This window comes from Pinus tabuliformis, chromosome 9 (genome assembly GCF_031772625.1).
Source record: "Pinus tabuliformis cultivar Carrire ecotype Pingquan chromosome 9, CPIR1, whole genome shotgun sequence".
Classification (NCBI taxonomy): domain Eukaryota; kingdom Viridiplantae; phylum Streptophyta; class Pinopsida; order Pinales; family Pinaceae; genus Pinus; species Pinus tabuliformis.
Genome location: NC_142307.1, coordinates 818,047,200 through 818,060,505, shown reverse-complemented (window position 1 = coordinate 818,060,505; position 13,306 = coordinate 818,047,200). Strand labels below are relative to the sequence as shown.

Genomic DNA, 13,306 nt, shown 5'->3' with positions numbered 1-13,306 from the left:
TTTTAAATCATTAGTGATATATTCTCCTCTGTGATCAATCCTAATACACTTAAACCTTTTTTTTGCTTTTGCTTCGATTTTCCACTAATGATTTAACTTCATTGAGTTTCCCACAAACATCATCCATGAATTGAATTGTGTATATCCAAAAGAAGCAAGAAAATCATCAATGAAGGTGAGGAAGTCATCGTCCAACAAATATCACGACGAACCAACTTAAGAGGCTAAGAGACTTTCTTTGTTGTGTTTTTAAGAAGGACTGTTGGTGTTTCCCTAGCACACATCCTTCACAAACACAACTAAGAAGCTCAATCTATGAAATATCATCAACCATGTGCAACCAACTGATACATTGCAAGGACCCAAGTTTGTATGTCCCAAATGTTGACGCCATAGAATGTTGGTGTTATCGACATTAACTACCATAGCCACAAATCATTTTAATTCCATGGAACGAGTCTTCCCCAGCTTGTACATATGACCAGATTCATCATAATAACCTAAGGAAACCACTTCAAAACAGTTAAAATTTCCATGAAACTCTGCAACTACTTAAAGAAAACTAAAACCTAGTTTACTTTCACCAAGATACAAAGTTTCTTAACAATTCATAAGTAGCGGAATAAAACACCAGAGATAAAAAAAAAACACATCACACAAATTGACACACTTGTTTACTCAGGAAACCCAACAGGGAAAACTCGCTTCCTTAGTGTGGCTATTTTATTGATTGTCCTTGGGGCAATTGAATTTATTACAAAGTAATATGTCTCTCTTGAGAAAGTGTTTAGCTGCTCACACAAATCTTAGCTAATACAATTGATCTTGGCCTCCTTTGATCACAACTTGATCTCGGTTCTTGCACAATTGATCCTTTGTTGCCTCCTTGACTTGCTCTACAAACCCTGTTATCTTGCTTCAATTTTGCTCATCCTTCCTTGTGCACTTGAGCCTCCTTATTCTTTGCACTAATATCCTATTTCCTAGCGTATTCCAGGCCCTATTTCTTAGCACACTTGAGCTCCTATTTTTAGGAGCCTAGCTCCACACAACCTACGTACAACTAATCCTTCTAAATCATAGCGCACTTATGCTCCTATTCTTTAGGACACAATTCTTGCGCTCCATAACCAAGGGTCTCTCACACTAACTCGTGAGCTTTGTCTTGTCACAATCCTCCGTGCACAAAACAATTGTGTTTTACTTGCGCCTTCGTCCTCTCTTTTATAGATTCAATCCATGCTAAATTAGGCTAGTTCAAATTTAGAACTCGAGTTGTGATAGCAAGTTAACTAAGAGTGTTACTCGCTCTCCTTCCAATCATCACTGGAGTTTTTAACTTGTGCTCTCTCCAATCAACACTGGAGATCTAACTCGCTCTTCCTTCAATCAATACTGAAGACTAACTTGCTCTAACTAAACTGTTAACTAGCACCTTGTTCCATAGTCAAACTGATGAAGACTCCACTTAACTGAAGCTCCAACTCTAAGCATGCTAACTTGATGGTATTCCAGTAAAATGGAAATAACTCATCCTAACTAAAGCCTAACTCACGAAGACAACTCGAGGTCTTCACTAGCTATAAGGCACAAGCCAAAAGACCTTGCTGGCTACATTTTCAACAAAAACCATCATTGGTGTCTGTTAAAACCTATCACTTTGGCAAAAATTCCACCATTTTGTTGATGTGTGTAATGCCATAAAAAGAGATAAGATTCAAGCAACTCCTAGAACATGAACGACATCCCCAAACTTAGCATGTCAATGATGACATCACCACATCCTAAAACTAGAAATGTTGAGTCATCACCAATGACCACTTTCTCTCTATTTTGTTGTTGATGATGATAAGAAAGGACATGTTCAACTTAGTCATATACCTAGGAGCTCCAAAATCAGCACCCATCCCAATGAAGAGGAAAAGGACCAATAAGCAAAGTGCACAACCATATGTGCATTATGAGAGATCCAATAGTATTGTCAAGGAGCCTTTTATCACAACTAGTTTGTTTTGCAAACTCTTCAATCTTTTGAAGATGAGAAATGCAGGATTTAAAGAAGTTCCCTTCTTTATGACAAAATTATATATAAGTTTCTTCTTCTTGGAGGAATTTTGAGTTCTCCCCTTAACCTACTCAAACTCATCCTTAAAAGGTGTTGAGATAGCCCTTGGATGGGCTTGATCTCATGGTGTAATTCTCCCATGTTCCTCAAGGTGACACGACATTGGATAAGATTAAAGAAAACCTCCTCAAGGGACTAGATCTTTTAATTATTCATAGGTAGAGGAACATTGTAAAATATGATAGTGAAGGATTTGAACACTAGCGAGATATTATTTCTAACAATATTTGTATATTCTCAATATGATTTCCCCTTTCCTCCTAATGTAATGATGCCATCATTCAAGCTCTTAAAAGTTGCAATATATGTAGCAAACAAACATTGTAACTTGTTTGTTCTTACAATGTAGAATACACAATTGTATAGTAAATAATATATATTGATAAGTTGATAAATGAATAGGATTCATTGTTACAGAATGAGGACCTGCTTATATACCTAGGCAGGTGCCCTTTCACAAATGGTCATGTCATATGAGACATGCATCTTCATTACTAATTATTAATTAATTGATCAATATTTATACTATAATATTTATTTTTATTTTTATTATCTCTATATATATTTTTATTCATAACAATATACTCATCGATGCTATCAAATACCCATTTTGATATTATAATGCTCAGTTTTGAGTCTATTTACCTGAGGTATTCACTATCCAAAGAGTGTCATGAAGGTATCATTGATTTCCTTTTCACTTTTGTTGTCTTTACTGTATTGGATCAAATTTGGCTCGACATATAGGGTTATTAGAAAAAGAATTTATTCCTTTTATAAAATTAGGAGGTGGTCATTGCTAGCATCAACATCAAGTGGAAGGGGATTATCCAAGTACATCCACAAACCTTTACCCCAAAGGGAAGTCATTTAATCTATCCCAATATTATAACTAACCCGTTTAATTAGGCAAATATCCACTTTGAGTCCATTATGTTCAACAACAATGCAAAGAAAAAGCCTTTGTATGAAGATAAATAAGTCTTCAAAAGTTCACCTTGATAGACTCAATGGGGAAAAAGAAGTATCTTCTTAGAGAAAATGGATCTAGAATGCACTACCTCTTGTTGTGTAACAAAGGAAGAAAAAGTATGTTGCCCTTGACGAGGGTTTAAACCTTAAGAAACATTACAAAAAGAGATGATTCAAAAACTATGGTTTTGTAGTCACAAAGAAGTCTTACGTGATGCCACTAGCCCAAAAAACATTAGATTAGCTGCTTAACTAAGTGAGATTCACACCCACTCTAATACCCCGGAGAGAGAAGCAAATCATGAACACATGCATAAAACCAAGCACAATACTTGATAGGTGCCCTTGCACAATTCACTTCATTAGAAGAATAATGAATCATTTGAATGATAAAATACAAATGTGAGTTGATTACTTTTATCATTTATACACAACTCTAGAGCAGGTGCTTTTCCCAATAAGGTTTGAGCTGCCATATACAAGGTCAACCTTAGACAAAACTACAAATATTATAATGATACAATATAAGGTCACTAAGTGAAAATTGAAGATCACAACCCTATTTTCAACATTTATAAAGGTGTATGACCTTTGCATTTCAATGGTGGTTGCTACATTGTTTATTTTCTAGGAGTATCTTCAAATTTCCTCTCATTGACTCCCTCTTCATTTACTTGAGCATCTTCTCCTTGTTTCTCAACCTTCTTCTTGCCCACCTCCAAAATCGAGGCTCACACTCAATCTCCACTTATTGTAGACTTGGCCAAATTGATGTGGCACTCACTCACCCTCTACTTCTTTGTCGATTTCCTGCTCTAGATGGAAAATTACCTCCTTACCACTCCCTTATTTTGTGCGTGAGATGAGGTTTATTTGGGAGGAAAAACATGTCACCAATTCTTAATTACATAATTTTGTTAATAAATTCTCTAACACCACTTTGTCTTTAGCAAGGAAGGGTTGTGACTACTTCTATCTTGCTACAATCTATTTAGAAGGTTGTAACCTCAAACTCTACGACCCCTTGTCTTCCTAAAACTTCCTATTAGGAATATGACTCATAGTAACATCATTTAATAAAAACAAAATCAAAATTTAAATATCATTTCCATAAACCTCAATGATTCTTGTACTAACCATATTTGTTATTTTTTAATCCCATCAAAGTCACATGCATTCAATACTGGCCAAGGTAGTAAAGAATATGTTTCTACACATGATTCATCTCCATAGGTCCAAGAGCCATCAAATATAGGTTTTCAAAACTTTGTGTCCTTGCGGACTCTATCTCAGCTCAGAGGTTGTCACCAAACCAATCGAGGTCCTCCCTTGCAATAATTGCATAATCGATTAAAACTAGGATTCCCCCTTCTCAAATTCCAAATTGACAACTCCAAATGTTGAGACCAAATCCACATGATGTTACAGGTTTTGAAAATGACGGTGAAACAAAGTTAATTGAGAAACCAAAATGTGTGCACCTAACTAAAATAAATAAGAGAAAGAATAATGAGAGCATGGTCCACAAGAACATAGAAATTATCATTAGAACTCTTAATCTATCTCACAAATTATCTACACATATATACACATCATCAACTAAGATGGACGTATGACACACAATATACATAATATTTGTTGATTTGGGGTAGCATCGGATGTGCTCTAGCCACGAAATTTGGTGGAGAGGTTGGGGCACATGAGATCTCCAATACCTAAAAAGGGATTGGGAAGATTCTAAACAGATCAAGAGATATTAAAATAATCAATATTTTTAACGGAGTCCCTAAGTCTAAACTTAGGGAAAATAAAATATTAATGTGTATTAATATGAATTTGTATTAGAGTGGTCCAAAAGACACGGATCAAGCCAGATCTAATCTTAGCCATTGATGAGGAACTTAATCTTGGTCGTTGAGATGTCAACAGGAAAAGTATAAGAGGAGGCTTGAGGGTCACTTGGAGAATACACTAGAGTGATCAATCATTCTATTCTCTAAAGTGGGGTTTGCTAAGAGATATAGAATCAGTGATCAGGAGAGCAGCGGAGGGGCATTGAGTACAGAGAAATGGAGAAGGCAGAGATAGTACCGGGAGAGCAATGCAGCAGCCAAGGAGAGTGACACAGACCCAGCAAGGGCTCACACAGGGCCATGCAGAGATAGCCAAGTGCTGCGCAGAGCTCCAGAGAGGCCATCGTGTCTGACGTAGAGGCCCAGAAAGTTGACGCAGGGCCTCTTGGGGATGACGCAGGGCCAGTGTGAGACAGAGAAGGGCTGACACAGTCCAGATTGGGCAGACGCTGGGGTTGCAGAGCAGTTTTGTGCTGAGGAGCCACCGAAAGGAGTTTTCGGGGTTTCAGCCAGGAGATTTCTCTCAAACTGTGAGGTATAGCTACTAAGGAAATTCTCTGTTGGGTAGGCCAGTTTCAGCACCTAGATTGTACTCTGATATTGCTTGATAAGAAAACCCTCAGATAGTTGCACTGGTTTTCCCGCATTGGGTTTTTCCGGGGACATTGGTCTAAAAATAATGGTGTCATGTGGTGTGTTTGTTCTTGTTTCTTTTAGCTATTGATCTGTAATATGTTGAGCATGCACTGGTGTTTATTTTCAGTATTTAATTTGTAAATAATTTGTTAAAGAAAAATAACAAGTAGGTAGGAATAAATCAGAAAAAGTGCATGAAGGGTTTATAAACTAAGTAAACTTAGAAACTTCAACATGGTATCAAAGCGTGATTGTAGATCACAGGGGGACTAAGAGACATCAACCAAGCAGAGCAATAGCAACAAAAAATAGTTGTCCCGAGGTGACAGAAGTTGTTTCTAGCAGCGCAGAAGCTAAGAAGTGTGACGCGGAGCCAACTAGAGCCACACAGAAGAAGTCAGGAGCTATGCAGAGCCTCAGAGAGGCTAGCATTCTTGATGCAGAGGGCCAGAGGGCTGACGCAAAGCATCCCAGGGCTAATACAGACCCATCTGGGGTGACGCAGAGCATCCCAGGGCTAATACAGACCCATTTGGGGTGACGCAGAGCCAACGTGAGGCAGAGAGGGGCTGACGCAGTTCACAGAGAGGTAGTTGCTAGAGTCTAGAAGGCTACAGAAATATTGCAAAGTGGAGTTGTTGAGGTACTATAGTTAGAACAGTGCCTGACAGAGCAGGGCCAGAGGAGTTGTTACCAAGGGTTTATAGCCGAGGAACCTAGATCAACAGTGCAGTTGCACAACGATTAGAGTAGGGGGCATCTCGACAAGCGGCAGAAGGATTTCCAGGAGGGAAATCAGGACTAAGAGGGAGTCCAAAAGAGAACTTCCAAACGGGAAGTAGAGACTTAGAGGAGTCGAACAAAGAACTTCCAGGAGGGAAGTAGAGGAGCGTCATGGCACTACACGGGGTAAGAGACCAGGATACACTGGACAGAGCATCGAACTTCGCATTCTGGAAGGCCAAAATCTTATTAGTACTTGACAGGAATCGTGTCAAGAACTTCGCCTTGAAGGTTATAGCTATCCCAGTTGACCCCAATGATAATGACAAGTACGAAGAGGCGATGGCGACGGCCAAGTGCATTATCCTTGACGGGGTCAAGGATCATGTGGTACCACATATAGCCGAAAAGGGAACGGCAATTAAGATGTGGGAGGCTCTCAAGAACCTGTACCAGCATACTTCTGTGCAAAGAAGAATGCTGCTCGAGAACCAGATGAGGTCGTATCAGATGAAGAAGAGTCAATCGATTGACACCTTCCTCGAAGGACTGAATGAGATCCGAGACCAGTTGACTGCTATAGGAGCGACACCGGATCAGGAACTTATGGTGAGGACAACCCTGAATGTTGTCTCAAAAGATTAGGAAGTGTTTGTCCAGAGTATCCTGGGCAGAGGGACTCTCCCACCTTGGGACGAGATGTGGGCAGCTCTTCGCCAGGAAGAGATCAAACGGCAGTCGAAGACAGGCAGCAGCAGCAAAGGGTTCAAGGTCAAGTAGGAGGAGGAGGATGTGGCCCTAACATCTGAGGGAAAGTAAGAGAAGTGGAAGAAGAAAGATCTCTCCAAGATCAAGTGCTTCCACTGTGGGGAGATGGGTCATTATGCGACCCAGTGCCCAAGGAAGAAGAGTAAGGGAGAGTCTTCCGAGACTAAGGCAGTGCCAGCACAGGCGGAGAAGGAAGTTTTGATAGACGATGATTGTGCCATGAGTGCACACACGACACTTGAGCGAAAGTGGGGAGCCATCAAGCTGTGGTCAGATGGACTATAGGCAATGAGGGGCAGGATCCTTGAGGTACCCAGCCTCTTGGATTAGACCTTACGACGAAAGCCCCGAAGAGGAGTAGCAGGATTGGCTGAGTTGAGTAGAGACGGATGCAGATGGAGCGGCAGAGAGAGCTACAGTGAAGGAGTCCCGAGACAGCGCAAAGCTAGCAGGCTACAGCAGTGCAAGAGGCACAAGAGTGTTGCACCAGTGCAGGAAGGCACAGAGAGGTGTGTAATGGTGCGAGATGCAGAGAGTTGTAGCAGCGCAAAGGTCAGAGAGAGGGAGCACTTGTTAGCGGCAGAGGGAGCTTCAGCATCAGTGGGTGTTTCTAGCCCAACAGGGAGGTCAGTTACTTACTTCTCAGTAACTAAGTTGCAATGCAACAGTGGGCAGCACGATGCAGCATGATGATAGAAGGTGCAGTGCGAATGCAATGCTGGGAGAAAGGACCAGCAACAACACGGATGCAAAGGGCGCTGTTGTATAGATGCAGCAGTGGCAGTGGCAGAACCATGGGCAGCAGTACAGGAGGCAGCGATGCAGAGGATGGTGGGCAGGAAGGCCTAGCATCAGCACAGGTACTAATGCCGGATGATCAAAGTAATACTCAGTGAGGGGTATTGCTAAAGCACAGTCCTCGCTAAGAGGGAGTGTTGATTTGGGGTAGCATCGGATGTGCTCTAGCCACAAAATTTGGTGGAGAGGTTGGGGCACATGAGATTTCCAATGCCCAGAAAGGGTTTGGGCAGATTCTAAACAGATAAGGAGATATTAAATAATCAATATTTTTAATGGGGTCCCTAAGTCTAAACTTAGGGAAAATAAAATATTAATGTGTATTAATATGAATCTGTGTTAGAGTGGTCCAAAAGACATGGATCAAGCTAGATCTAATCTTAGCTGTTGATTAGGGACTTAATCTCGGTCATTGAGATGTCAACGGGAAAAGTATAAGAGGAGGCTTGAGGGTCACTTGGAGAATACACCAGAGTGATCAGTCATTATATTCTCTTCAGCAGGGTTTGCTAAGAGAGATAGAATCAGTGATCAAGAGAGAAGCTGAGGGGCATTGAGTACAGAGAAACAGAGAAGGCAGAGATAGTGCTAGGAGAGCAGCGCAGCAGCCAAGGAGAGTGACACAGAGCCAGCAAGGGCTCAGGCAGGGCCATGCAGAGGTAGCCAAGTGCTGCGCAGAGCACCAAAGAGGTCAGCGTGTCTGACGCAGAGGCCCATAAAGTTGACGCAGGGCCTCTTGGGGTTGACGCAGGCCAGCGTGAGACAAAGAGGGGCTGACGCAGTCCAGATTGGGCAGACGCTGGGGTTGCAGAACAGTTTTGTGCTGAAGAACCGCCAGAAGGAGTTTCCAGGGTTTCAGCCAGGAGATTTCTCTCAAACTGTGAGGTATAGCTACTAAGGAAATTCTCTGTTGGGTAGGCCAGTTTCGGCACCAAGATTGTACTTTGATCTTGCTTAATAAGAAAACCCTCAGATAGTTGCACTGGTTTTCCCGCATTAGGTTTTTCCGGGGACATTGGTCCAAAAATAATGGTGTCATGTAGTGTGTTTGTTCTTGTTTCTTTTAGTTGTTGATCTGTAATATGTTGAGCATGCACTGGTGTTTATTTTCAATATTTACTTTGTGAATAACTTGTTAAATAAAAATAACAAGTAGGTAGCAATAAATCAGAAAAAGTGCATGAAGGGTTTCTAAACTAAGTAAACTTAGAAACTTCAATAATACTGCCTCTAGTCATGCCGATATCCCGTTTCAAAATGGCAAGGCTCTATAAAACCCTGCATGCACAAAGGTTGGGAAACACACTCATTCACCCAACTAAGAGAACCTCCTAACAAGGACTTCCCAATAAGACAGCCATAATGATTGGAGAACGCATTCGTTCACCCAACCAATGAGAACTTCCCAACAAGGACTTCCCAGTGAAATCACCATAATGATCACAGTCTTGTTTAGCTGGCAAACCTCTTTAAGTAACAAAGTATATCATCATATCATAAAAATAATTCCATCAACACATGTCTAAATCACTAAAAAATAAAGTACATTACGAGCTCCACTAACAACATGTCAAAATCATTCCATTGACCAACAACATGTCAAAATCATTCCACTAACAACTTTCTTCTTTGAAGACAACATTCTTGAAGAAGTAAATGAGTACAAGTACCTTAGGATTGATTTCAACAACAAACTCAATTGGGAGGAGTGCAGAAAGAAGAGAATTTTAGGAGGGTGGAAAGCATTATATGCTCTTCAAAACAGATGTAGAGAGGCAGAGTTATGGGATTGGAAAATGATTAAAGTGCTTTTTGGACTCCTAGTTTGTCCAGTGATGTTATATGGGTGTGAATTGTGGGCTAGCAGCACTCCCGTCTCAAAATGGAAACAAATTGAGAAAATCCAAAAACACTTGATCATGAGCAAGTTCAAAATAAAAAGTTCAGTACCTTATGAGATAATGTTGAGTGAAACAGGAGCAACTCCCATTGAAGCAATTGCTATGGTGCGGCTCATAAGATATCTAAAAAGAATTGAGCAAATGAGAGTAGGTAGATGGCCTAATGTTATCTTCAATGAAGGCATGAGTGAAAGAAAAAAAACATGGATGAAACAAAACTATACATGGATGCAAAAATGGAATATCGACCTCAATGCCTGTCCCGCAAATAGCAAGGAGCTAGAGGATTTTGTTATAGAGAAGTTTTGTAAAAAGGTATGGGGAAAAGAGTTGGGTAGAAAGAAGAAATATTACATTGAGGAATTCAACCCTACGTGCAATCTACAACAAAAAGAGTTCATTGGAGCTAGCATTTCGTGGAGGGCAAAGGTTCTTATTGCTCAATTAAGAACCAACTCACATCAACTTCGGTGTGAAACAGGACGGTGGAAAAGGCCTAAAGAAGCTTGGGAAGAACGGATGTGTACATTTTGCACGTCTGGGGCTGTGGGATCGGAAAAATATTTCATTTTGGAATGTGATGCATTTAAAGGCATTAGAGAAAGTTATGAGAACATGTTAGCATCAGTTTCTTGGCATTGTCTTTTTAGCAAGGGGATTGTTGGAAGGTTGGGCCAGCTCATCATCAATTTGAATCGGAAAATGATTGAATTGCAAAAAGTGAAAAACAGGGAACTAATGGTCTCATAGACTATTTTTAGTCTAGTGGACCTTAAAATATCATTTCATATCCTTAAAAGATGAAGTACATTTCAAGGCAAATGTAACAGAGTAACTGTTTTAGGGCCAACAAAGGTTCATGAAAGGCAATATACGCCATATGTGGAAAGATAATTACCCGCTCGAAGGGCAAATTTCCAAATTAAGCACTGAATAATGCTTTCCAGTAATTGGTATATAAATACATTAGTATAAAGAATGGTATGTGTAACAGAAATCATATTCTATATAAAGCCCATTGGACCACGTGTAAAGGTGGTGAAAGCCAGGGGAGGTTTTTAAGGATGAATATCTGATTGCCAGGAATCTTTTATAGTGTTAAATAGTTTATAATATATATATAATGGACTGTATCAGATAATATTTAAGAAAAAGAATAATAACTCAAAAGTTAATCTTTACTTGGGCCATATTCTTTGATGTCGAAATCAGAAGTACAAACCCTTAAATATATCCAAGTATAATACATGCAAGTCATGAAAATTCAGGCAGATAGCTGGAGTATACATTCCCGTGAGTATACTCTGATGGGGTTCCAAAGATCAAAAATAAGACTTTCAAACTGAGTATTAAATAAAGGACGGTGAGCTGCTTACAGGCGAGCGTGAGAAATGGCTGCGAATGTTCGCCACTCTTGAGGCTGCGCCCCACATTCTCCTCGCACTCCCATCCTGTTCGCTCATATTGTATTGTAAATTTTATGCTGAGCTGCGATTCTTCCAAGCCCTTTCCTTTGCTACAAAAATCAATCTGCTCTGGTCCACTACAATCCCAATTCTGGATCCTCTCCTTTATAAGAATCTTTAATCGTCGAACACCTTTGGTTTTCACTTGTAGAGTGTTCAGCTCAATTCCGGCGGTCGTTACGTATAAACTGGGATACATCACAGGAGAAAGTTAATAAAACTCACGTGTAGAACAATAATAGATTGCACAAATTCAATCTGCAATTTTGCTCAACGTTGTTCGGCAGAAAGTTCCAGATCGGAAATGAGATCCTCTTGATTCGGTGTTTTTGCCGTAGTCTTTAACGCGACTTTTTGAAAGCCTTTCCGGCGATTTTTTCTGTGAAAATCCGGCAGTAATTTAGTGAAATCCAAGTTTGATAACTAGTTTCTGCACAATGAAAGCGTCCCAAAGGTTTTTCAGGGTGCTGAATCCGAATATGCAGTTAAAAAACCATTTTAACTGCAACAAATCATGATTTCATCTCAATTTCTTCCGCCGGATTCCGTCACCGGAATCTCAAAAAGTCGCATTATAGACAACTCCGGTGTTTTTACGCTGAAAATAAAATAAGGTGCAGGGAGTTTAGAAAAAAAAAGATTCAATTGGTTAGTTGTACCTCTCCTTGAAACCCATGCAGATTTAACTTATTTGAGAAGTATATGAACTTTAATACCGAAAACAACTGCCGTGTTGGGCAATAAGAAAATTATGCGTATGTACTATCATTGACCCCAAACTTATGATAATTCTTGGTTTAACTATGAGGTTAATCCCTATAGTATAAGGAAGTGTGGTGCAAATGGGAGAATGATCGATGGGTCAAGCATTCAAAGCATGTATTGTGCATAATTCATGGTACTAAGCACAAACTCCTCATCTACCATTGTTGTTATTGTCCATGTTTGTTTGTTTTTTTTCAGAGAGAAAATCCATATATGGCCGCAGCCCTCATGATTACAATATGACCGAAGTCTAGTCAGAATACGGCCGAAGCCAGAATACAATACGGCCGAAGCCAAGCAGAATACGGCCGAAGCCGGCAGATACGGCAGAGCCGTCACAAATCGCCGAAGGGGGGACCTCCGCAGGGTTCGAACTCGGCTGGGGGGAGCGAAAGCCATCCGCCCCAGCCGTCTAATCATGCACGCTGGGTGCTCATTGCCATTATTTTAGAAGATGGAAACTTTCTTTACTACTGGAAACTTTCTTTACCAAGTAGTAGGTATTGGGTAAACTAGTGCTACCATCATTAACACTTTGACCCCAATACCTGACTTAAGATTTATTTTTTCAAGGGTGCATGAGTTTTAATAGGCACTTATTAGCTTTGATTAACTTAAATGCATAATTTTAAGGCTTACAACTTCTCTAATCAATCCATCCAATATACATTACTTAATGGCCAACTAAAACATTATCCATGCCATATTAGATCTTGTGTAACTATGACGAGGTGGATATTGTTATTATAAATACACTCTTCCCTAAGCATACTTCAAATATTGTTTACAAAGGTTTAATTTCTAAATTTCAATCTTAGAATCCCATGATGACTAGCCTAAAGGGTGCAAGAGGAACACATACAAGATGTTGTTTTACATAAATACTAAAATGCCAAAGAAAAAAAAGGAAAAAAGAGTTACAAAGTATGTTGAAATATTAAATATTCCCCAAGCTTTATCTTATATGCATAACCTCCAATGAGTTTAATTCCCTCAACAAACATTTTGAAATGGGGTCTAAGTTCATGAAAATAAACTATAAAGAAAGCATAAATGTAAACATCAATATCAAAAATTGATTGTAATAATTAAATATGATTTCAAACAGGGGGGTCAACTAGATGACATAACTAGGGAAGTTGTATAGAAAATATGACAATAATGAGGTGATAAAGGTGAGGCCTTAACAAGACAAGATGATGATGACCACAATGGTGGTTAATCATCTAATTTGGTTGATAATATCCATCCACATGATTGTCTACATTCATTGACCATCGAACTATCAATTGTGAGCAA

The 13,306-nt window shown here is 39.8% G+C and overlaps 1 protein-coding gene across 2 annotated transcripts in view; it reads right to left on the bottom strand.

Moving 5' to 3' along the window:
* The window catches only part of LOC149151304 (indigoidine synthase A family protein), a 351,057-nt gene extending 339,027 nt beyond the window's left edge, over positions 1-12,030 (bottom strand). Inside the window, exons 1-2 of one of the 2 annotated variants that reach the window (XM_089438524.1) lie at positions 11,902-12,030; positions 11,153-11,430 (exon numbers count right to left, since the gene is read on the bottom strand). In XM_089438524.1, the coding sequence (XP_089294650.1) occupies positions 11,153-11,239 (87 nt within the window). In that variant the 5' untranslated portion in view covers positions 11,240-11,430; positions 11,902-12,030. Of the gene's footprint in view, positions 1-11,152; positions 11,431-11,517; positions 11,834-11,901 lie in introns of those variants that run through there. The other variant, XM_089438525.1, reaches the window with a different exon arrangement.
* Between the last annotated feature and the right edge of the window lie 1,276 nt (positions 12,031-13,306).